Raw genomic sequence first — 25,810 nt, 5'->3', positions numbered from 1 at the left:
CAGGGCCACCTATCAGGGCACCAGTGAACTGTGCCAAATATTTAATTATATTGCTCACTTGCACTACTGAAAACACAAGTTTTTTCTCATTATTTGAGGTTTTGGGTTTTTTACAAGACTTAGTTTTATATCTGCACTGTAAATGGAGGCTCAAATAAAACCTCCCACAGAAATAAGCCATGGCTTGTCTGGAGTTTAAGTCTAAGAACTGTTGAATATTTTCCTGTCCCGCTGCTTTTTTTTTTTTTTTAAATACTCAGGACATCTTCTTTTTCCTAACTGATCTCTTGTTCTTCCTGGACAGATGAAATTCCGTATTTTCCTTCATGATATCAAATCTAAACACAAGAGCATTCAGATTTGTTTGCAGTTATCAGCTACAAAAGCTGAAGGCCAAGACTGATATCTGGGCTTTACAGAAGGAAAACGTGGCTCCAGTGCAAATTAGCAGCAGTGCAATTTTAAAAGCAGCAGAACTCAGAATGAACTCACTGGAGGATTTGTTTCCAGATTGCACTGGAAATAAAACACAATATTCGGTAGAGAAATCTTGTTGTCAACTTGCAGTACTCCCAGGCTGTGTTTGAGCCTGAGATTTTGATGGTCATTATTTTTATCAGTGCTTTGTTGACCACATAAAAGTTTTCTGCACTATTGTGCAAACACAAGGGAGGGAGAGCCATAAGAGGATTTGTTAATGAGGAATTTTAATTTATTTTGTAGCTGCCATACAGATGAATTCAGGGTAAGATGGTAGCCTGTATTTTTTCAGCAACTGTAGTAGCACTCTGTGTGAAGAAAATTGTTTAGGCTGGAAAAGTTCTCTAAGATCATCCGTTCCCCCAAGCACTGCCAAGCCCTCCCCCAAACCGTGTCCCCAAGTGCCACAGCAGTGTGGTTTTTAAATAATTGAATTATTCTACATAGTTTCAGTAGTAATTGGTCTTGAACTCGAGCTACTTCCCAGGCTGGGATGTGTCAGTGCCCAGGGCTGCCTGGCACAGAGGAGCAGGGATGTTGAACCAACAGCAACACGTGGCAGGAGCAGGACAAGCACCTGAAAGCAGGTAAATCAGCACCTGAAGAAACGAGCACACATTGCTGAGGGGAATGAGCAAGGAAAGGACAGCCAGCACCTGGGGAAGGACACCTGGCTGCAGAACTGACCCTCCTGCATTTCTCCCTTGGCTGACCTTGCCCACAGAGGCACTTCCCGTTTCGTTTGGGGTGACCTGGCTGCCCCTGGCTCTGGTGTGGAACACGAGAGCTCCGAGTGGTGCTTGGGAGGGTGAACAAAGAGCTGCTCCCGGCTCTGGATCTGGCAGGGAACAGCTCCCTCCCTTCCAAAGCTTCAGCCAATGCTGATCCCTGACCAGGATCCAACAAAAGGCTGCTTTGGGAATGTCTTTGCACTCCTGCTGACCTGCCCGTGGTCACTCTGCCTGTGCTTTGCTTTCAAAGGCCAATAATTACTGGTGGCAATAATTACAGCACTGGGGAGGCAGGAAAGCAAAACCCAGTTTCTCCAAAGCTTCCCTAGGCCTTCCAGAACTCCTAAAAGAAAAATCCAAATAAATGAGATTCCCACCTCCTGACTTGCTGTTAGTCAGATGTTTATTCCTCACTTAAGACTCCTCCTCGTGGAGTTTGCAGGCCAGAGAATTAACAAATCTTGTTTAGCTTTCAATTTCTGCATCTCTGTCACAGTGATTTTTGTTGTGCTCCCTGAAACTTCCAGAAGCCAAAACCTGGCATCAGGAACTGCAAACACTGGCCTGGGAAGTCATGTGAGCCCAGGTCTCCAAGGATCTTTTTTTTTTTTTTTTTAAATGGGAATTCTGCTAGAAATAGCTGAAATGGGTGATTTTAAATTTTTTGGCTACTTAAATTAATCAATTTTTCCTGATTCCACCTGGCCATTAGACCCTGGTTTTGGGGAAGCTGTTCCAGAGCACCACACTCCTCCTTTTAGGGTTGCCTTGAGGCACTTCCCATGCAGTGGAAGATGTAGTGCCTCTTTTTCTGTCCCTGCTTCCCGGATCCTGCAACAAATCTATCAAGTGGAGCTACTTTGATCAATCCAAATTCCCTTTTTGAAAACGATCCAGGGCATTACTCTACACTTGGCCTTGAGATTGATTGATTCTTGCTCTTTTCCCCTGCCCATGGATTAGTGTCTCACTTTCACCAAGGGACTTTGCAGCAGCTCCTGTAGAAAAGTGCTCATCGTGAGAGGAATTTGAAGCAGCTTCTTCAAATTTAGTACAAATCCAGTACCACTCCATGTTGAAAGATACAGGCATTACTGGAGCCTGAGCTGTGGGGACTCCACATCCCTTTCTAACAAGGAAAAGCCTGCAGCAAGGGGAAAGAGTTCTTGAACTTGACCCCAGCAGGAACTGACTTAAGAGTATTCAACATCCATGGGCTGCACTGGGAAAGCTCCTGCTAGACTGGATTGGCTCAGAAAATCTGAGGTGGCTTCAAGTCTGTGTTTGCAAAGCCAAACCAGCACTTGGGGATGCTCCCTGTGCCCCCCTGCTCCTCTTCCTTGGTTAAAAGAAAAAAAAAAAAAAAAAAAAACAACTCAGGTCAGTTGATTCTTGCTATTGAAAATCTACTTAAATTAGAAATGAACAGCCAACAGCAGATTGGACAGCCACAGGTGTCTCACAACTGAGAATTTCTCCACTTCCCCTCTGTGAAGCCTTCTGCAGGAGGTGAGGCAATCCCTGAAGAACAAGCATTATTAATCACCAGCAGTACTGAAGAATCAAAAAAAGGCTGCTGGGATTTTCTTCCTCGGTGTTTCTAAAGGTGCATAAAGCACCAGATTCCCAGAGAAGCTCAGGGTTGGAACTGGAAAATCTGGACAGCAAGTCAGGACCTTCCTGCTGGCAGGACTGAGAGAGCAAAGCCTTGGGAACGACCCACCCTGCCACGAACAAGAGCAGAACAACTTTAAAGGGGTGGAAGAGTTTATTTGATGTAGCCCACATCTGTGTTTGCAAGAGTGCTCAGTGTCCCGCTGCCACCAGCATTCCCAAAATCCAAGAGCAGCCACAAACCCTGCAGCCCACTGCATTTTTTAGCAGAACTAACAGGCACATGAAACAAAAGACAAAGCTAAGGCTGATGCTGAGATGATTTTTTTAAAAAAATATGAAAGAATATTCAATGCAAATGGTTCAAAAAGTTTATTGAATATTTAATTTACAAAAATCAAATCCCTATGAGGTGTTCTATGCAAAATTGAATAAAATAAACTGCATATAAAACCCAACCCTAGTAATGCAAATACAACACAGATATGAGACCATGGAAAGGAGAAAAAAATAGTAATAATAATCATGACACACATGTGACATTCATGAAGGATTGTCCCAACCATCCAAGAGCTGGTTCAACATGATACCTTCTCCTTCAGGATTCTGTACATTTCACCATTTTGTACAGGCCTTCCATATTCCATTGGTCCAAATTTAGAGTCAATAAGAAGTCTTTGCCTTTTTTCTTGGCTGCTACACCGGATTTGCCATTTTCCTTTTGATCAGAAAGTGGAAACAGACAGTACAGACACTGAACACGTGCACTATTGGATGCAACTTGCTATCTTTGGTAGGGACCCTAAATCTGCAGTGGCCAGCTCTCTAGAGCAACAGGAATTTCAGTTTTGGCAAAAAAAAAAAAAAAAAAAAAAAAAAAAAAAAAAAAAAAAAAAAAAAGCCAAAAACCAAGCAGGTTTAATTGTGTTGTTTAGTAGAACAGTACTGGCAGTTTCTGTTGAACATACACAAAAAAGCCTGGTTCAAGAATGGAGATCATTTACATGGGTTTCAAATCCAAAGATGAACATTCCTTGACTCGAAAACGGTTCCATAAAATGTCACTACTGCACAGCAGGCCCTTCCTCATGTGAGCACGGATGCACTGCACACAGAACACAGCTGCAATCCCACCCCTCCTGCCTTTTCCTCCCATTTAAAGCAATGGGAATATTCCTGCAGATCTGGATGCCAGTTTCCTTCTGAACAAGCAGGAATTTCCTAGGGTGACTTAACACTTGCACAGTAACTTTTCCAAGTTTTCCTGGGAAAAGAGGAGGGTGAAGCAACAACAAAAGAGTGAAGGAATTCAGGACAATCAGTGCTAGAGAGGTTGCAGCGCTCCTTTGGGATAACACGAGCAGGAGGAGCAGGACCAAGAAAAAAATAATTTATAAAGAGGAAAAAAAAAATAATTCAGGAGTCAAGGAACTCCACTTTAAAAGAGAAGGAAAAAGTACCAGACTGTTTCCTTCATAACATTAATATTCCATAAATATTGGACAGTATTTGATTAACTGCCATTAGCTGCAACTTCCAAACATTTTGTTTTTTTCAAGCACTATCTGCAAAAGAAAAAAAGAAAAAAAAAGAAAAAAAAAAAGGAAAAAAATAATTCTGCACCTCCCCAGTCCTCCCCACTTGGAAATGAAAACAGCCTGCACAGCCATGACTTTCTCAGCTGCAAATGCTCAGTGGAAGACTAAGTAGACTTGAACACGTGACTAAATCTACTCACTTTGGAGTAAAACATGCAATATTACAGCAGACAGCTACCTGTCCTCCAAAAGGCTTGGCTAATTTGGCAGAGAAGAAACCTTTCCAGATGAAAATAAATCCCAAGAGCCTCAGTGAAAGACGGAGTAATTACAATATCTTAGCGATTTCTGTGGCATCAAGGTTTTAAAAAGCATCAGCGAAGTATTCAATATAAAAGCCATATGCATATACCCCCTCCATCCTCGGGAAAGCCTCGTGGTCTGTCTGTAGTGTGTGAAGTGGTGGGTGGGCTGGGGAATTAAGGCATGAGCAGCAGCAGGAGTCCCTACTGCCTGAGCTCCACGTAGTTGGCGGGGAAGAGGCCGTAGCGGCCCTTGCACACCCCTCTCCACCAGCCGTCGTCGATCATCTCGATGTTGGTGATGATGTCGTCGGGGTCAAAGGAGATCTCGTCGTCCCCCGCTGCAGGGAGAGCCCAACAGGGTCAGCACCCACACAGCCAAGGGCTCACAACAGCCCCAGCACTTGGGTGAAACAGCTTTTTGTTTCACCGCTCCCACAAACAGCACCCAGCTTTTCAATCCGCACACGGTAATTTTCTGTTAAACCCCCAAACCCCCGAGACTTTTCATATGCCGCAAGAGACATGAAAAGGCAAAGCAAAAATCCAGATTTATCTCATGCAAAAGAGTTTTCAAAGCCAAAGGGTGAAAACAAGAGGTTTGCTCACCAGCTTGGTAATCGTAAAGGGCTATGGCTGTGATCCCAAGTTCATTTTCATACTCATCATAGGCATTTTCTTCTGGAGAGAGAGGAGAACAATGAAAACATGAAGTACATTACCACCCTCAGTTCTTTCCTGAGGTGCTTCTCCTTCAATTGCACTGCTAATCCACACAGGAAGCAGGCAACAACCCATGCTAGGTTTCAGCAGTGCTGCTGTTGCTTCTGCATGGACTTTGCCCCTCCATCACACACAACTGAAGCATGAAAAGAAGCATTTACAAGAGACATTGAGTACAGGACTACATAAAACCAATCAGCCCTGTACTGCTTCTGTAAAATGTGACAGGACAGCTGAGCCCAAGACCACTGTGTAAGATAATACATAATACAAGTGGTGCATGCCAGGAGGGGGCCAGAAAGGGGCCTGTTTAAAATTCCCAGGTTTTTGTACTAGAGCAGGTTCATCCTTCACAGCACATCCTTTAGTAACAAGTAGAGGTGAGAAAAAAAACAGGAATTCAAAAGAAATTTACTCCTGCAGTTTCACAGATCCCTACTCCACTCCCTCACAGGCACAGAACCCAACACATCAATTTCAAACTCCAAGAACTGTTGATTGGTTTTTTTGCTGGCACAGCATACGTTTAATCTCCAGCTCGGTATTTCCTTCTCATGTTGAGCTACATTCCATGGGGTGGGAATGGCTACCCCTGAGTTTCTTTTTGAACTGAGACCCTGGAGAGCACTGTAATTACTCCAACATCATTTCACAGAAGTTAACTAACTTCAACACCTTGCTGCAGCCATTTATTAATTTCCTAATTAAAGTTTGTTGGTGGGGAATGTAGGAACTCTCATGGAACTGAGAGTTTAGAAAACCTGGACAGTGTGCTGTCAGCACAGCTGCTCTTTAAGGTCCTGCACAAGGAAATAATTCTTATCCTAAAGGGTTTGCTGCGAGACACTAACCTGCTTGGTAGTGGTCTGCTGCTCCTGCCACCTCATAGACAGTCTCTGGCTCGTACTCCCCCTCCTGCTGGCTCACTGCTTCCTGGTAGTCCGGCTGCGCCGCCTTGTAGCCAGCCTCTGGCTCCCGGGCAGCAGGGTAGGATGGGCTGGAGCTCTTGTAGGCTGACCCTGCTTCATAGGAAACTGCATCCTGCAGGAAGACAGGGGAGCTCTGTCAGGGTGTTGTGAAGAGGTTCCCGTGCTCAGGATCAAAGCCCACGTCCCAAAGGGGATGCCAACAAACCTCGTAGACCGGGCTGGAGGGCGCCTTCTGCTCCGCCACCTGCGTGACAGGAGAGCCTGGGGGGGTCTGCTTCTTGGCTTTAGCTTGCTCCTAAATCCAGGAGAAAAGAACATTTCAGTGCAGTTCAGCCACTGATGAGGTGACCAAGAGACAGCCCTCCAGAGGAAGGACAGGCAGCGTATCCCGCAATGAACTGCTGTGGTCACAGGAGGGCTGCCCTGGCTGGGCCAAGCAGAGCATCAGAAATGCAGCACAGCAGAAGAGAAAATAAGGGAAGAAACAAATCCCCCATGGCACATATCCCTGTGTTTAAAAAGTCCAGAGTTGTCTAGCCCATCTCCAGAGGAGCTGCAGGGTTTTGGTGCTCAGTGCATTCATTCTGCTCATCAGCTGGCTGGCCATCATGTCCCATTTCAGCCTGAGTTTACAGAACCTGAAGCCCACACATGTTCTACTCTGGGTGCACAACTGATGAACTGCCTTTGCTGGGAAATGGTTGTGCAATGCCAAGGCGAAGGACTGAACAGCTCAGACAAAAGTGGGTCCTATACAGCGATCCCCAATCACTGTAGAGGAGTCAGGACTCCAGTGTTCAGAGGAGTGAAGAGATATGGTAGAAATAAAAGCAGTATTGCTTTTGTGTTCTTCGACACAAAGAACGTGGATCTGTTCTGGCACTTCATTGCTTCATGCTGTGCCATCCCACCTGTGCATCACAGGGCAATTCCACAATCATTGGAAAGCCATTCATTAGGGAACCAGGACACTGATGTGCAAGTGCACTAAAGTGCAAGGACTGAGTGCAAGAAATACTGTGTTGTTCACATGACACAAAACAAGGTAACTATTTCAACAGATAACTTTCATTTTCCCTCTCTTTACCACAGGGGAAAACCAAGCCATGAATCCAGGGCCAGACTGTCTTCTTCATTGAAAAAAGTAGGAGAGGATGTATGCAATGAGAATCTGTGCACTCCAGTAGTTTAGGCCCATCAAGCTGTAACACTCCAGAGGATTCTCAGGAGAAACGGCAGTACAGAGATGTAGTGGTAGGACTCTTGCAAAAAAATTCTTCCTTTCCTTTGTCACAGCTCAGAAAAAAAAATACATCTAACAAAGAAAGTAAAGTGTGTCTTGAGAGCAGAGCCAGCTTTGAAGACAATTCAAAGCTTAGAGCTGTGCTTTCTGGAAAAAAGTCTCCTGATGCAAACCTCCCCCACTTTTAACTCCTGTGCTACAGATCAAAACAAGATAAAAAGGCACCAGCAAAGTGATTATTAGAAGTCAAACTTAAGTCTGTGGACAAATTAAGCAGTATCAATCCATTAATGATGGCAAATCTGGCAACAGTTTGACTAATTTGTCCCAGGAAATAGGTCTGCAAATTCAGATTATAGTTTAGGATAGACACAGCGTAATTGCCATAAAACATTTAAATTGCATGGTTCCCCTCAGGCTGGGTTTTGTTCCACAGTGAAATGCTCCACGTGAAAGAGCATCCTGCCTTTTTTTTTGCAAGGCAGCAGAGCACAGTGAAATCATGAGGCAGCATTGACTCAACCCAGGCATCAAAGAAGAGCTCCCCAAGCACTCTTTGCCTGTGTGACATTTGTGAGAAGCAAACCAGAACGAGGATTACCAGTAACCAGGGCTCTGGAAGGAATGGAGTCCATATGTACATTCCCATTGTGGGAGTGTGTATGCCCACATATCCTCTGAAAGTGAGGTTTTATCCTTTTGTGTGAAGAAGTTCACTGACAGAAATAAAGTTCAGTCAGAGTGCCTCGCTACCCCTTGCACTCTCTGGATGGTGTGGATCACATCCCTGCCCTTCTCCTGCTCAGCTTGGGAGCAAGGGGCAGTGCCAGCAGAGCCATTTCAGTTCCCCTCAACCTCATACCCCTCCTGCAGAATCCCACAATTAACCATGGAGATGTTCAGGCTGTAAGAACATTAATCATCTGGTTACAGGGAAATTTAAATACCAGCTTTGGGGGGAAAAAAAAACTTCAAATGTGTCCAGGCAACAGAATCTTTGATGAAGTACAAATAAAATCTAGCAAAATGGCTTGGATTTAACCCACACTTACAGCAAAAATACCAGTAGAGAAATAATGTAATTTCTGAGATAATAAAGTAATTTTAAAAAAGACAGAGCAATTAAGGTCCCTTCCAATCCAAACCATTCCATGACCTCTTCCTCTCCCAGCTTTTCTCCAGTTTAGTAAAGAAACCCCAGGAGTGTTTGGGGGAAGGTATTAAAAGTCTATGTGGAAGAAAGGCAGCATTAGAATGATGCACAGAAGATGAGCCCCCATTCAGCTCATGATACATTTCTGCAGTGAACATACACTCACACTGCACACTGTGATGCCATAAGGCAAAATAGGTGATAAGCTGAGAGAAAAAGGGGAAACAAGGAAAAATAGAAAATAAAAGCAATCACTTTAGAGGAAGAGAGCCTACCAGGCACACTTTTGTACCCTTACAAATTAATTACATCAAGCCTTAGTCTCCTCTAATACAAACAAATATGCAAATTCCATAAAGCAGATCAGATGCAGTTTCTCTCCTGGAATTATCTTTCTTATGAATAACACAAAAATCACGAAGCTTTTACCCATGCCAATGCAAAGTCAATTTTTTCAATTCCCTAACTAAGATTCAATTAACATATGGAAGATTATCTTCCCCTAATCTCCTGGCCATGTGCTATACCACCTCCATCTCCCAAAACACTGTTCCCCAAGGAACAGCATCACCAGCTCTCACCTTGGGGTTAAACTTCTTGAACATGCAGGGCCTTTTGGGGACCACAGAGCTCTCCCTCCTTATGAGCTCCTCCATACCCAGAGGGAATGTGGGACTGCCAAAAGGCAGAAGTACAGGAGGAAAAGGCCAGGCTGGAGTCAAACACAGCTGAAGTACAGGCACTAACACATACTTTGAGCTTTAAAGGCCAGCTGGAGAGAATGAACCTTTTCTCAAATGTTCCCACTTCTCCCAGCATTGCACTGAAACCCAGCACTGCATTGAAAAGGCTGCTCCAATGGGATTTGAATCTCACTGACCTCCAGTTTCCTCCGAGCCTCCTCCTGTTCCTGCTTCTCCCTGGCCATTCTTTGGGCTCTCTCAGCTTCTGCCTTCCTTCGGTCTTCCTGCTCTTTCTCCTTGGCCAGGTTCTCAAAGTTAGCTCGGATGCTGCTTGTTTTATTGGCAACTGTAATATGGAAAAGAACTGAAATCATGTTTCAAGTTTTATATAAAAGTAGCCTGGAATAGGTTTTTGCTACAGATTCCTATTTTTCTGCCCTCTGAGCTTATAGTTCAGTCAGGGAAATCCTCCTATTTCCTTCCCAGCTCAAACCTCTTGTACACCTTATTTCTCTTCCTAAAAATCCTCTCCTTCATGGTACAGCCTCCACCACTACCCTACAGTTTATTGTCCCTTATTCCTTCCTTATTCTCATGCTTTTTATTCTCCTTTCCTTAACTGTGATGAGCCTCAAGAGAAAAAAAAACAAGCTGGAGCAAAGCAAAACAATCTCTAAAGAAGGGCGGGAGAGAAGAGCTGCAAATAGAGCAGCTCTCTCTGAATGACCCTTACTCAGCACTACTACATCAGTATCCCAGAATTTTGAACATTATCACCTCCAAAGAAAGGACTTGGGGCCAATGCCTTACCAGCTTCTACTGGCTTGGTCTTCTGATAAGTTGATGTTGGTTTCTCAATATCTTCAAAAGTTGCTGCATTCTATCAGTAAGGACAAAAAGGATACATGCAAAAACCCCCACAAATTCATGAAGACAATCACACAGAATCAATCTGAGATACTTTATTGTGATAGTGTCCCTAATGCTTTTAGCAGAACATCAAAACCAAATTAGGAAGAATCAAAACTTGACAATCAGAATAATCCTTTCTCCAAGTCAAACTAGAAACAATTAATCTTCAGAGGCAGTTCTAAACACATCAAAAACCTATTAATTAAAATTTAAAATTTTGAGTGACTCATTAGAACTAAAGGCAATAAACATACATTGTGTAGCTGATGCTGTTCTAATCCACATAAACTGGCATCAGCTCTATGTCTATCAATTTGCTTTTTAAAGGTTTAGAAAAGCACAAAACTCTGCCCTTAGACTGGAGCAGTGTCCAGAAATAGAGAGCTGAGCAGTGCAGATCTAACCAGGCTGCTCTGTATGGTCAGAAGTCATGGCTCTTGGAAGCAACTTACCTTGTCCATCCGATCTTTCTGGACACCGTATTTCCCTCCAAATCCTTTGGAATAATCTAAAAGGACAGAAAAGGTCAGAGCAGGGAGTTGGGTGCCCCTCCCACCTCGCTGCCAAATGCAAACAGCCACCTCATATGCAAAGAGCCATTTCAGCTGCATGCAGAGCCAGTGACAGCCACCAGAGAAAATGCAACTTGGCTTTGATGCAGAGAGGACACAGAAGCCCAGGAGACCTCAGGACCACTAGCAGACAACAGGCTGTGGGCCACATGCATTCCCCGAGTAAACATGAAGCTGAGGATTGAGCAGGTATCAAGCAAGGAAGGAGTAAGGGAGGAGCCCTCCTGATGCATCACTTCTGTAACACAGCCTTTGACAGCAGCAATTCTAAGCCCTCTGCAGGAATCACACAGCCTGAGCAATTTTGCTTTGCTCAAAGGAGTCTTCAGCGACCAGAGAGGTGTGGGGTTTCTTCTGGTTTGGTTTTTGTTTTTTTTTTCCTCTTTGTGAATAGCAGGAAAATGTAAGAAATTACTCATTCCACTGGTTTTGGCTGTGATACCCAGCTGGTGAACATTAAAGCCATTGGTGGTAACTCCTGCTCTACACATGGAAAGGGGCAATTGCACAGGTCAGCTTTAGCTGCCTAAAGCAACTCACAAGCACAGAAATGGGGTGGCTGTGCTATTCCACACCAGCTCTGAGCTGCACACTCTTCCTCCCAGCTGGTGCTGCCCTCAGAACTTGTCACACTCCCAAATTCACTCAGTGACATGGATAAAAACAACAAACCCAGACATGAGAGGGGCTTCTGCTCTCAGAGGAATGTCTGAGGAGCACCAGAGCAGTGCAACAGCAGCAGCAAGAGTGTGTGGCTGGAAAAACACCTCTTTGTGGTGGCAGTGAGCTGTAGGAATGTGCCCTTACACTGTCCACGTTTCCTATCCATCCCTGGAATGCAACCCCTTCTCCTCTCAGCCCCAAACCATTGGCATTCCCTGCCAGCCACTGCAGTGGTTGCATTCAGGTTCTGGAAGTCTTAATATGTGTCACTATAGCACAGGAAAATATCAGCCATCAATGAACAACCTAATTTTCTTCAGCTTTGTATGTATTTCCAGCCAGAATAAGTATACTACACTTACATTTTCCTGCTCCAGATTCCTCACCATTCCACAATGAATAAACAGAGCATTATAACAGCATTTGCTCACCCAGAAGCCACAAACATTCCCTACTTCTTTCAAAGACTACAATCATCTAAAAATGATCTTGCCACAGCCCACTGCTTGTTAATGGTTACATGCACAGTCGTTATCTGAATAGTTTTCCACCAATATACCCAGGCAAAACTTTGTATTTAGTCCCTAAAGCTGACTTCATTAACATCATACTAACAATAATGTTATTGTCACACTGCATGTACAGCTATTAACTATTCAGGATTTTGCAGAGCTGTTGACTAAACACTGGGTGTTTCCTGAATACAGGCTTACTTTAGGTAATAATTTGAGGGTAAAATGAAGAAAACTGCTGGATCATGGAAGAATAGAAGCGCAAGAAAAGTGTCTGCGCATTCCTGGCATTGCTCTACTCAGAAAACTATTTCAGACTGCGTGAGAAGTGGCTGCACTGGTAAGAAAGGAACAAGTGAAAACGGTGCCTTGTTGAGATTCATGCTTGGCTAGTTTCTCCTTGTAATCAAACCCCACAGCAGATGGGTCCTGCCTTTCTGTCTGTACACCAAATTTCCCTCCGAAACCACTCTTATAGTCTGAAAAAGCCACATGGGATACATTAAAACCAAGGCAGGAAAATAAAGAAGTTTAGTCAGAGACAATGAAAGTAATTTTTGCAATATTTTCAATTATCAGCAATTTTGGACGGTGAAAGAAAAGAAGTATATCAAGACACTTCCATAAAAGTAAACTGAAAAAAGTCTCAACTTGAGACAATTTATCAGATATAAGAACACCATTCTGAAGTCACAGGAAAAAAGCACTTCTCAATATTTTTCATCCATACTGCATAATGCACTTGCATTTGATTAAAGGTATGAACACAGGCACACAGGTAATTTATTCACCCAAACAAAACAACAAAAGACACAAGAGAATAACAAGGTAAACACCAAAACATACAAGGGAATCAAATGAGCCTCCTTCATCAGCATGGTTAACATCTGTACAGAAAGCTGACTTTTAAAGAGGTGTGAAGATGGGCTCCAGAGACCACCCTCCAGATATTCCTTAAAAGAAGGAGGAATGTTCCTGCTGCCACACAGCTTGAGGGAGAAGTGGCTTCAGCTAAGAGCTGATCATTCCCTAGTGCTGCATAGGGAACAGCCATTTACATATATACATATATATTTATATTTATTTATCGATATAAATATATATGTGTGTTATAAAATGAGGGATGGCACAGAAAAAAAGGGCTTCAGATAATCCTCTCACACCTGATGTGCTGGAGCACCCAATAGAACAATATTTTGAGGAAGTTTTAATTTAATTACTTAAAAAAATTCATTTCTTTAAGTCAAGAGCAGTGACAGGCAGAGGGCCAATAAGCATTTTACAGGAAGTTGTACTTTTACTGAGCACCAAGTACTTCACAGGAATAGGTACCCCACAGGCCAGGAAAAAGGATAGCATTTGGGTTTAGACTCTTCCTGCATGGCAATAGGGATATACACAACAGAATCCAGAAGGAAAAATTTATTTGTAGAAAGCACAAGGGAATTCCTAACCTGTGGTCTGCACAGCTCAGCTGAAAAAGGAAAATAATCCAGCATGCTTGCAGGCTCATAAAGGGAGAATTCAGCCTTGAGCCTGGACTTTGAGGGGCTGAGGGTCAGCTGTGCCAAAGCTGCTCTGCAGCCACCAGTTCAACCAGTGACAGCAAAACCCAGACACAGGAAAGGAGCCTCATATCATCTCTGGAGGGGCTGTGCCCAAGACACCAGGGCAGGGCTCACACAGGCAACAGGAGGTCAAAATGAGGGCAGGCAGAAAGAACAGCAAGGAACTGAGAGCTGATGTACCTTTCTGGGACTCGTGCAGCTGCACCTTCTCCTGGTGGTCCCAGCCAAGGGCACACTTGTCTTGTCTGTCTGTCTGCACACCAAACTTGCCTCCGAAGCCCTTTACATAATCTGTCAAGTTTTCAGAAAACATTATTGCAATTCGTAGCTGTAAACTGCATTTAATAAAAAATCCAGGAATATATTAGGGGGTGAGCTGCCCTGCTAATAATACATTCACTTGTTTAAGGGGATCCAAAAATCTGCACACACAGAGAGGGCAAATGCACATTTACCACAAAAAAATCACAAACTAAACTCCCACCCCCCACCAAAAAAAAAAAAAAAAAAAAAACCACCCGAAGTATTTTTCCCAGGTTTAAAAGGGTCTGAGCTACTATTTTTAAAGAAGATAATAAAAACCTTTCTGTGATTCATGTTTTTCCGTTTTGCCTTGATATTCAAAGCCAACAGCACTTTTATCCACTTTGTCCTTGTCGACACCATATTTACCACCAAAGCCCTTGGAATAATCTAGAGATAAGAGGGAAGAGTTTTGTTTGTAAGAGTTCAGCAATAACATCATCGCCTTGAGAAACTGTGATAATCAGGGCTGCTAGCACTGCATCATGTTTTAAAAGAAGCACTGACATCTGCAGTTAAACTTGATTTCAGACACTGAAGTCAGAAATCCTTCAGAACACATTCTCCAGGATGGAAAATAAAACAGCATTTTGCTGGGCAATGTCAGCAGTTCAGCTGCCTGACTCCTTGGTAAAATTCTGAAGACACTTATGGCAAAGTGAACTTCAAAAGCCATGTCAGCAACAGCTTGGGTGATTTTAAACACCCCCTGCTCCTTGTCAGCATTTCTAGAGTGCAAGAGGATTACAAAAATATCCCCAATTTTCAATAAAATGGTCGATTTTTTATCAGATATGCCTGGAAACTTTTGAACAGCAATACAATACTAACTCTAAACACTGCTAAGTGTTTTAATCCACAAAGAACAGATTGCTTTAGAAGCATTTCTCTGTGGTGGTTAAGATGCTCATAGTCTCAGTACTTTGATGTACAGCTTTTCAAAAGGAGCTCTAAAAAACCTCCAGACAAACCTTTGTGCCCTGGACCATCCCTTAAAACAAGGCTGAATTTTTTTAGGTTTTCTTTTTTTTTTTTTCAGGAGCCGAGGTTTTCAGCAATGTAAGTTTTACCCATCATTACCTTTCAAGGAGGTTAGGAGTGCAAGAGGTGCAAAACATGAGTATTTTACAACATGGCCTATGGGCAGTGCCTACAGCACCAGGGAAGGAACCTGCTAACACATGTGTGTCTATTCACCCTTCTGGGAGTCGTGTTTCTCAGTTTTCCCCTGGTAATCAAACCCCACTGCACTCTTGTCCACTCTGTCAGCCTGTACTCCGTATTTTCCACCAAAACCACTTGAGTAGTCTGCATTGAGAGTAAAGCACAATAAAAACAGCATGAAGGCAACTTGTCATGGATACAGCATAGCCTAGCAATTCAGGGGAAAAACAAGTTATTTCAGAACTGAAGTACTATGAATGTTTCAGCACATAAAGTTCAGTTTAATTTTAAACACAAGATAAGCAACAGTCCTATAGCTTATGATGGTTCCCTTTAAATTTTTTCCCTACTTCCAACATGGTGCAATAAAGCAAAAAGAACAACTCCCAGTCTTCCTGACATGTCCTTGAACCTCACTTCAGAAAGACTCCTGACAACTATTTCCTATTTCCTTGCCTTAAAACATCATCAACTCATGAAACTACTAGGAAATTCATTTTTTCCTCCTCTGTTCCACAAACCCACCATTTGATTCACTGAGAATGTCATGCAAAGGTCTCACTAAAGGAGGCATTTCCCATACAGTGAAAGAATCTACTCTATTTTTTTTAGAAAATGTGCCCACCAGGGTGACCACCTCCCCTTTACCTTTTTGGGAGGGATGCTTCTCAGTTTTGCCCTGGTATTCAAACCCAACAGCTGACTGGAAGAGAAATAAAATGAAAAGTGTGACAGAGTCTGGCATTTGGAGAAAAACTGCATGCAATTCAGTGAACAATAGAGCACAGCAACATCCAGTGTCTTTCCATACTGCTCTGGACTGGGGCCATAAATACCTCTTTAACTTATGGGCCATATTCATTTACATGGTAATTCAGCACATGTGTTCATGGCTAGGGTTTTGTCCTCCCTTGCCAAAGCAAATTGTACCAGCAGCACACTCCAGTCTAGCCTTGCCAGGTCCAGCAGTTCAGTATTTCCATGCAGGGATTGTTACGCAGTCTTGGAACAGGACATCAATTATCCTGCCCAGTAGCTCCTGTTGTGATACAGGACAAACCATCCCCAAACATTCTACAGTATTCACAGTGACCTTGTCAAAGAACACAAAAAAGTAGTATTTTAACATCTCGGCTTTCTTTTCAACTCATCTCAACTTCCTACGAGGGCTTTTTTCTACTCTGCTTTAAACAGTAATTTATCTCCCTAAAAGTCAGTGTTAGCTTCTGCTAACCTTCAAAAAGAGGAGGAAGAGCATCCCACACCAGCATTCTGAGGCACTGGAATTTTGCAGTTTTATGTACAAAATGAGAAAAATCAACCACTGTGGGTGGCTGCAGGAAGAGATTAAATCACTCACCTGGTCAACTCTATCGGTTTGCACTCCAAACTTGCCACCAAACCCTTTCACCGAATCCACTTGGGAGCAATGCTTAGAAAGTTTGGATTGGTATTCGTGTCCAACAGCTGACTGGAAGAAATTGGTGAAGTTCAGAGACAGCAGCTCTACACAGTCCTGTGTGTCAGACAAAACACTGCACCAAGCAACCCAAGGGTGAGTTTTGTTACCAACATGCATTACTGCCACTCCTCCTGTTGGAACCAACTTCCCTGGAAATCCCTATTCACTTGGGAAGTCTCCACAAGGATGCTGCCATGCTACCAATCCAGCCTAGGCAAGGGAAGTGACTGCACTTTATGGGGACTACTTTAGGCCCTGCATTTGCACTTCAAAAGCACAAGAATGAAAACAAGACAGGTACAGAGGGAGTCTTGATGGTTTTCATGCAGAATCTGAAGTGAGTTCTAGGTGAAACACACAGCCTTGTGTTTATTTAGGGATCTGTTTTAGCTGACAGAGGACTGCAACAAATAAAACAATACTGTTGTACAGCAATACAAAGACAACCAAAGCCAGCTACCATTTGGTTTAGGAAGGCACCCAAGTCTCCTGAATAAATCACAATTAGGCATCTTCCTCACGTGCAAATGGTATTGAGCACGAGGAGATGCACCCACACCTGTGCCACAGGTATCCCAGCCCTGCATGCTGGCCCTGGAAGTTGAGCTGAACGGAGGCCGAGCTCCATCCACCCCACAACAACTGGCAGGACACAGGGATATGTAATTACACACCTGGAAGTGCCTCCACACAGCCCTTGCTACTGTTACACTGACCTACTGCTAAGGAGCCTGGAATTGATGCTGGAGCCTCACACCTCAAGCAAAAATGCTAATTCCTTGCCCAGTGCCAACACTGAGAATTGGCCTGGGACACCTGCAACTCACCAGCAATCCAGCACTGGACAATCCTGTGCCAGGCAGCAGGACCAAAGTGAATTGATTTGAGGACACGAGGTGTCTGCACACCTAAGTACCCTGGATTTTACAGTGTTTGCTCTTTTTCTTCCACACAGAGGCTGGGGGGAACATTCCCAGCCAGTAGGGAAGCAAAGCAGTAGTGGCTGAAGTAATTTGCCAGGTAAGAGATCAAGGATGGCAATAAAAGGACATGACTTTAACTCAAACGCATTACAAAAGCTCCTTCTTTTCCTGACTGAATCACACTTTTGTTCATTTTGCAGGTGTTCTGTAGAACGGAATCTGTGATATGCAGCAGAAAAGGTTCCCACCTCCCTTTAATCTTCCCATTACATTTACAGAAAACATGAAGCTCTTAAAAGTTTTGGGTTTTACATGGCTTTACCCGATCTCCCTTTTGTTATACCAGCTGAGGTGTATGTGTGGTGTTTTCTTGGTGGTACCAGGACTTTCTGCATTTCACCAAATACCAAGCATTACAACAAAACCCCCTTTAGAAAAGACTTAGAAATTTATTTTTTTTTTGTAATTTGTATTTCAGTCAAACACCGTCATAACTTTTCTGCACATTTTACACCAGCTCAGGAGGTATGGCACACAGAGTGATGGAAATGTTCATTTTTACTCAGCACCAAGGTTTTGCCCTAAATGCAGCAAAACCCTGCTCCATGACAATGCTGCAGCAACCCTGATTTAATGGCCAAGCTTTCAAGCCAAGCTTTAGGAGCAGCACACCTGCACAGATACCTGCAAAGGAGACATCTCAGCCACAAGGCTTCAGAACTACAGTCACAAGGGAGAAAGATTTATTACAAACAGAAATCTTGAATACCTACTGCCACCAGCATCACTCACATGGGCATGACCAGCAAGTTTTTCCCCATGATTAATTCTGGCCTATGGGAAACACTGCTGACTTTTATTCCTTTCTTTTTCCCCATGGACACAGGTGAGGGATAAACTGCTGACACTAGAGAGCAGCAGCAGAACAGGCCTGGTGGTTGAATCTGCTCAGCAATTCATTTTCTCAGATTCAAAGGTTAGCCTACTTCAAAGCCCCACTGAGAACTGGACAGCAATTAACTCTAGAATATGAAAATCCAGCAAAATTTAAAGCTGCCAAGTTACCAAGAATACAGAATACAAATAAAGAAAACTTTCTTATTTAGAAATGTTGTGAATCTTATCCTAGCAGAGCTCATGAAAAAAAGCAGCCAGAAGTTGACATGCTTATTTATCACATGACTAAAGCAATTATACTAAGAATTACAACTTTTTTAACGGTGTAACATAAGCAGCCATCAACTCCTTATATAAAAAAAACTGCCATCTGACTGAAGTACAGTATTTTAAATACTTGCATTATTTGTCACTGTTCACAGTTTGTTCACAAGAGCTGTACTCTTGATTTTAATGCAGCAGCACATCCTTTTTCATTTTTTGGCAGTTTATCTATATGTGTAGACGAGCTGACCCAGTATCCAAATAAAAAGATCATCCTGGATTTATGAATGCACCGAGCCCTTTGTTCATTTAGAAATATAAATTTAAAAACTTCAATCATGACTCCAGGGAAATCCTCCCCAGACTTGGCATCAACCAAAACCATGTGGGGCCATTGCATACCCCAGAGCAAAGCTGGAACAAGCTCAGCTCACACACAGTGTGGTGCTGGCCAGGCTGATCCCTTCACTGATCACCTCATCCCAGGGCAGCCCCATCCACACTTACTTTGTCCATGCGATCTTGTTCCACGCCAAACTTCCCTCCGTAGCCATGGGAAGCTTTTGGTCCTGTTTGCAGCTCCCTTTCTTTGAGGTTCTGGTGCTCTTGGAACACATTCTCCCTCAGCTGATGAATACTTTAAAAGACAACGAAGCAGAAACTTTTACTAAGCAAGTTTCAGCAAGCAACTTCATAAAGATGTAAAATATAAAGCCGACAAAACTATCATCTTAATTAGAAGTTGGATCACTTGTATTTTTCAAGCTTCTCCCATTTTTTCAGTGTACAAAACATTTCCTCATATTCTGAGTCACTGAATTTTTCCCACTGCAAAATGTTGCTTAAAAAAAGAAAATAAACTGATGGTTTTAAGACTAACGCGGAAGGCAATTTTGCTGGTTTAACAATCCTTTACCTAGAACTGATTTGTGCCTGAAACTTCTTTTTTTTCCTCATGCCCTAATTCAAATTCTTCCCAATACTTTCTATTTAGATGGCAGCTTTTTGGATCAGGGATCATCTCTTATCACACAGTCCATGTGATATCAGGGCTAATTCTAACAGAGCATTCTGGACAGCACTGTACTACAAAATAAAAATGTAGGGAAACTTGCATTTCCTCTTCCCAAAGTGATTCCTTAATATTTGCAGGAATTGAACTGAGGGCAGTGCAGGCTATGAGAAGAAGGGTAACCCAAGGTGCAATTTGTACTTTAAGCATTACCCACCTGAGTTGTAAGCTTCCTCAGGTGTAATTCAGCCAGCAGGAATCCCCACTGCCCTCAGAATAGAGCAGAGTAACACTGATCCCTGAAGTAACCAGAGTTCAGTCTCTCTCTGTTTGCAACATCACGTATTTCCTAAAACTGCCTTAAAGTTCTGTCCTGGACACTTTCTGTAATACAGGATTTAGGAGATGCATAACTGCTGTTTCACATATCCCTCCCTCTGTGATGCACTCATTTGCTTTTCCACCAGAGAGCTCAGTTTGTTACTTTGCCAGCGCTTTTATGAGTTTAGAAGTGTTCTAAACCAAGTTTAAGAATTAAGGGACCAAACACTTCCTTAAAGTACCAAACTGGAGCTGCTCAGATCCCTCAGCTTCTCCCCTGGCACTACTGGCTCTTGCACCAAAACAGCACAAAGAAAACCTTTTCATCTCCAAAGGCAGGAAAAATTACATTTCCAGTGACAAAGAGAGATTTAAGGGTCCCTACACCATATTTCTGGTCTTAATTTCAGCTCTGAAGACACTGACAGATTTGGAAGACCAGCAATCTAGCAAATAATCAATCTTCTACAGGGACTCTTGTTTTAATTATGAAGACACAAGTAACTGAGATCATGAGTTGATTAAAAGTCGCCTGGGACTGTGTCTATTAATACATTTCACAAGAGAGCTGCTTTACTTGATGTGCTCTTGGTGGCCGGACCCATTCACGGTTTTAGCTCCCCAGCGCTGCTCTTTCTCACTCACATCATTCTGTGAAGGACACACACACAAAAAGAGAGTTAAACACCCAAAGAAAGCACTAGTCACACACATTTCAGAGCTCACAGCAAAAGCTTCCAGCAATCACTGAGACCACAAGTGTTGGAAAAGCAGCTTCACTTCCCCTCCACTCCAGGGACACACTCCTGACAGTTTATTTGGCCAAGACACGTCCCCCACCCCCCAGAGTTCCTCTGGAACTGTCCCAGAACATGCTCCTGGTGGTTCAGTAAACCCCAAAAGCCGTACCACAAAGTCTGGATCCGTCTCCCAGTCATCAGCTCCGTCATCCTGGCTGACGGACACGGTGTGGCCTGCAGTAGCCTTCCACATCTGCAACACAGCAGGAGAAGCAGGGTCATGCTCCCCTCAGGTGCCAGCTTGTTTGATTTCTGCAGCAGCTGGCAGAGGAGATGCAATCCAAAATTCCCAACAAAGTATGTTATTTAACCACAACACCAAAAGCTGTGCTTGCAGTGAAAACAGGTTTGACCATTGGTGCTCAGGCTGTCTTCTCAAGCTGGCTTACAAACCTGCTTAACTGTCCCATTGTACCGTAAAAAGATTAGGAGCAATTGCTGTTTCAAAGAGAACAAAGTCACCTTTCTTTGCTCAAATTAAAGCGTGCCTTTTGTGCAGTCACTGCACTCTAAGACTTCTGCTCACACAGGTTTCCAAATCATGCACTTCCAAAGCCTGCTGCTAATTCTGGATCCTGTGCATACAATTAAGGTGTAGGAATGGGTGATTTTTTTTTTTCCCCCCAGGCGGTAAAAATGGTGAGCACAGCATTGTTCTTCACCTGCACAACACCTGCACAACCTCCTCTGCCATGCAGGGAGTTTCAGCACGGTGACAGAAATCCCAATAACTCTTAAGAATCTGCACACAAGCCAGACACTGCTCCAAGAACAGAGCACAGGAGTGTCTGTGCTCCTCGGGTAATCCCGGTGAGACACAGTGTCTGGCTTTCAGGGGAAACAGAGGGTGACTGCAGGAAGCAAGACTCATAAAAAAGGCAAACAATAACGTCTAGAAACAACACCCAGCACTTTGGGGCCTCTCACTTTCTAGAAACTTTATCCCCCATGGAGTATCAAGTTGGATGCTTTTAATTAACACTTCTGAATACAGCTAGTTAGCAGAATTCCTGATCTTCCTGGTGCTAGTAGCTGGATTTTACACCCTTTATTCTACGCAAATCAAAACAAATACATTCTAGAAAGCAAAACTAAAACATCAAACTACTAGCTGCCTGTTCTCCCAGCTTTTTCAGAATACACTTCAGAGAAAGGATTTCATTTTTCTTTGCTATTCAACGAGAGTTCAGCTTTTTAACACACCGTCATTCTGTCCACTTACCTTTATCTGTCTAATTAAGAACAGATTATGAAGATAATTATCACAGGCTATTTAATTCGCACAAGCATAATTCAGTGGGCGGGATGAAAACTCACTCCCTCTTAAATGCATAACTAATAAACCCTGGGTAAAGTCCACAGCTCATTCTGTCAGGCTTGTTCTGCAGCTTGGCAGAACAAGCTGATGAGCCACTTTTATGGAGCATTTCAGAAATTTCAGTACTGGTAACGTGAGTGAGAACAGCTGAAAAACTGACAGCCAAACATCAGGGTAGCAAATGCTGGAGTAGCCTGGAAGGAGGGTGTAAAAGCAGAGTAGGTGACATCCTGTCAGTATTAGCAGGTTTCCCCTCATGTTTTTTCAGGTCTTCCATCTCCAAATTCCTCTGGCAGTTAAGGAACTGGCCTTTTAAATAGTACTTCATATCCAAAAAAACCTCTGAGACTATGAGTTTATAACCCAAACCCTTAGAACACAGGTGGTTGAACACTGTCCTGAAAACACTGTCTAAAGTCTTCTCTCAAATGATTGTCTGATTGTCCGACTCTTTCCTACTAAAATCCAACCTCTCGCCAAAAAAAAAAAAAAACCACCCAAAAAAAAAAAAAAAAAAAAAAAATAAAAAAAATAAAAAAAACCCACAACCACCCAAAACCTTGGAAAGCAGAACCTGATCAGCTCAATAATGAAATTCAACATGGGTCCAAGTTCTTTCTAACTTCTCCTAAGAGGGATGTTTTGGACCCATCCTTCCTTGCTCCACCAAGCTGTGCAAGATGTTTAGGAATGGAACTCAAGTCATGAGAGTTGACACAGGGGTACTGTGTATGGTGAATTTCTATACCAAACACAACTTTTTCCCCCCAAGTACTTGTTTCTTACACTCACTCGACTGAAGTACTTTGTTCATTCAGCTGTGCTTGGACGTTTCAATGAACAAAAGCTGGATCCTTCAGTCCAGGTGTCACTGCTTCCTCCTCAAGCTCTCACAAAACAATAGCGCGCGGAAGGAGGATTTCACACGCACCCCCGTGCAAAATCCAGAATCCACCACGATTCCCTGGAAATCATGCGCACAAGCGCCAACATTTTTTCCACAGCTCAACAGTGCACTCAGTGAATTCCACAAGGAGCAGAGCAGCCCCAGCGAGCGGGGCTCCCAGTGCACAGCTAGCAGGAATAAGCCTGGTTTCCGCCTGCTATTCCAGCACCCATTCCAGGGCAGAACGAGGAGAAGCACGATCTATTCATGACTCACTGGCTCACGTGGTCACGATTCCTGAAGGAAGAAGCAAACGCTACGGTTCGAACACAAACCCAGGCTAAATATATGCCTCGAATGTACGCGCTCCTGGGCGCTGCTATGACTAATCAGCACACGCATCACCTCGGCCAGCACCTCCAGCGGCCCGGGGCCTAGGGACGAGCTCGGGGCAGCGGTGCCGAGGCCCGGGGCAGCAGCTGAGGGAGCCGGGCAGCAGCTCCAGGCCGGCCGGGGCCACACGGCCCTGCCTGAGGCCGGCAAGGCGGGCGGGGCTCGGCCCTCAGGGGCTCCCGCCGCGGCGGCACCACCGCTGTGGGGAGCCGCCAACGTAGACGCTTTCCCTCAACTTCCCAGCTTCGGAGTTGAAATAAAATTTAAAAAAACCCCAAAAAAACAAAAACCAAAAAACAAAATACCAAAAGGACTCCGAGGCACGACGCCCCCCGGCTCTGCCTTGCGCTCCCCGGCCCGGATCCCCCTCAGCCCCGCCGCGCTTACTCTGCCTCTGCCACCGCCTCCTCCTCGGCGCTGGCTCCCCGCCGCTGCTTCCCGGGCTGCCGGCCGCTGTCGCTGCTGCAATTTCCGCTTCTCCCGAGCTCCCACTTCCTCTTCCCGGCTCCAGGTGGGAGCGGGACGGGCTCCGCTCCGCCCCGCCGGGAGGGGCGGCTGCGGGAACGCCGCCTTCCCGTCCAACCGTGATCGGTATTTATGTCTGCAGCTCTTCTGTCCCTCTTTTCTTTCAGCCGCTCAAAAAAAATGCGCCATCGGTAGTTTTAAAATGGCCACAGGGGAGTTGCTGGTGAAGTTTTGAACGTCCTTCTTTCTTTTTTAATACTCACTTTTGCACCGTCATGTTTTGGAAGTCGCATCTACTCCGTCCCCAGGGGTTTCCCTCGCTTTTTATCGGCGGGCAAAAGGTTCCCCCGTGGCTGGGATCGCCCAGAGGATCCCAATGAACCGGATGCCAGAATGGAAGCTACGGGGTTTTAAACCACGGTGGTAGGAGGTGCTGGTTTATCCGCTGTTGGCGTCTGCTACAGGAGGGGAAGACCCCCTTTGGAACGCCCTTTCTAGCGAAAAAAAAAAAACATTACAGATATAACACACCAAGTCGAGCTGTAAGACAGGGCTAGATGATAAAAAAATCCAGGTGAACACAACAACTTAATTCCAAATGTAGCCAGTTCACGTTATAAATGGGCTCACTTACTTCTTCCCGGATTACATACAGTGTGATTTACCCCATAAACTGAATTAGAGCATATTTGAAGAACTTGGCTGACCTTATTCTCAAAAAGTTGTCTGCTAGAGAACACACGGGTAGAGAACCTCAATCCTTTAGGCATTACTCTGTCTGTTTTGTATCCTTTTAGTCTTCACCTGTCCCTCGATGTACAGGTGGGAATACCAACCACACTTACACGTCACTTTTCACCCATCTGTTCCAACATCTCATATAAAACCAAAAGGTTCTGCTAGCTAAGTCAGCTACAATTGCCCTTTCCCTCCCAAGACCCTACTATTAACAAACAATGAAATTAATAAAATATAGAGCAACTTGTATACCAAAGCTACAACCCTGACAGGGAGGAGCAAAAAACTTGCCTTTTAAAGGCAAAGTGACTCTTCAGTTTCTTTTAAAAGTACCTCCTCTAAGCATAAAATGGAAATTTTTATTCACCTGGAAATTAATTTTCCTGCCCCTCTCTATCTTTAGCCTACAAAGTTCCAAAAATAAATTCTGCTTTGAACTAATTTACCCATTCTCCAAATCTTGGCATGATAAATCACTACTGTCCACAAGACACTGCTACAGCAGTTCAAGAGAGTTTAAACTTGCTATTTTGCATGTTTAAAGGACGGGGACTCTCAAAACAGATGTTTTAAGTTCACTCAGATAATTCTGAAGTACACAGATGGGATGCATAGTTTAATTTTTACAGCCTTCTTTCCAACTTAAGCCTTTAAAGACATTTGGCAATTTGCAAAATGTTGTATTTAATCAAGTGTTATCTAAAGATCACTGCAACAGACTCAGGTGCCTTTTCCTCATGCACAGTTTTCTTTCAGCAGGGTGTGTGGGAGTCATTAAAATTGAGCAGGATATGTTTTTCTGGATCTCTCCAGCACAGCTCTGCTGTGTAACTCAGAAGGAAGTCACCACACACAGTTTTGCCGGTTTGTGAAAGCTTTTGCCATTTCACTCATTTATTCTACCTCTCGTGTCAGTTCCATTGTTCCATAACAGTTAAGGTTTTACAGCCTCGAAATAATAAACGCATTTTCTGTTCACATTTTACAAGTCTATCCCGCATTGGTTTCACTTTTGAGAAGCAACAATACATGACTTTGAACACCTACTATCACATCAGTGACCAGCAACGCCTAGGCAAGGTTTCTCTAAACAGCAAAGTTCAGCTGAGCAGTGAGTCAGGATTTCCTTCTGCAGTTCCATTTTAGTTTTTTTTCTAGAAAGATAGATTCTCTGAGAATATAAAAGAGACTGCAAATGAACAGACAGCAACTCGTACAGACAAGCCAGACAAACAGAGATG

At 43.8% G+C, this 25,810-nt stretch overlaps 1 protein-coding gene across 2 annotated transcripts; it reads right to left on the bottom strand.

Annotated features, from left to right (window-relative positions):
- Positions 1–3,122: 3,122 nt before the first annotated feature.
- On the bottom strand, positions 3,123–23,823 carry CTTN (cortactin). Of its 2 annotated transcripts, XM_062494921.1 has the most exons (17): positions 23,754–23,823; positions 20,879–20,962; positions 20,547–20,620; positions 19,144–19,273; positions 16,451–16,561; positions 15,739–15,793; positions 15,124–15,234; positions 14,206–14,316; positions 13,804–13,914; positions 12,424–12,534; positions 10,761–10,816; positions 10,207–10,276; positions 9,594–9,742; positions 6,523–6,612; positions 6,240–6,450; positions 5,275–5,346; positions 3,123–5,006 (listed from the first exon to the last, which is right to left on the bottom strand). In XM_062494921.1, exons 2-17 carry the CDS (start codon positions 20,960–20,962, stop codon positions 4,870–4,872), a joined length of 1,683 nt encoding a protein of 560 aa, XP_062350905.1. In that variant the 5' UTR covers positions 23,754–23,823; the 3' UTR covers positions 3,123–4,869. The 2 variants fall into 2 exon arrangements, with proteins under 2 accessions (XP_062350905.1, XP_062350904.1); XM_062494920.1 differs by lacking the exon at positions 23,754–23,823 and having other exon boundaries at positions 6,240–6,429; positions 20,879–20,991.
- Positions 23,824–25,810: the final 1,987 nt, after the last annotated feature.

The sequence above is a fragment of the Cinclus cinclus genome, chromosome 6 (assembly GCF_963662255.1).
Source record: "Cinclus cinclus chromosome 6, bCinCin1.1, whole genome shotgun sequence".
NCBI classification, from domain to species: Eukaryota; Metazoa; Chordata; class Aves; order Passeriformes; family Cinclidae; genus Cinclus; species Cinclus cinclus.
Note: the sequence above shows the minus strand (reverse complement) of the source record. Positions and strands in the feature narration are given on the sequence as shown.

Coding starts and splice junctions, on each gene's coding strand:
- CTTN (XM_062494921.1), bottom strand. CDS start 20,962: ATGTGGAAGGCTACTGCAGGCCACACCGTGTCCGTCAGCCAGGATGAC. Junction 16,562..19,143: donor AACAAGATCGCATGGACAAA/GTAAGTGTGGAT, acceptor AATTTCTTCCAG/TCAGCTGTTGGACACGAATA. Junction 12,535..13,803: donor GCTGCACGAGTCCCAGAAAG/GTACATCAGCTC, acceptor TGGCTTTTTCAG/ACTATAAGAGTGGTTTCGGA.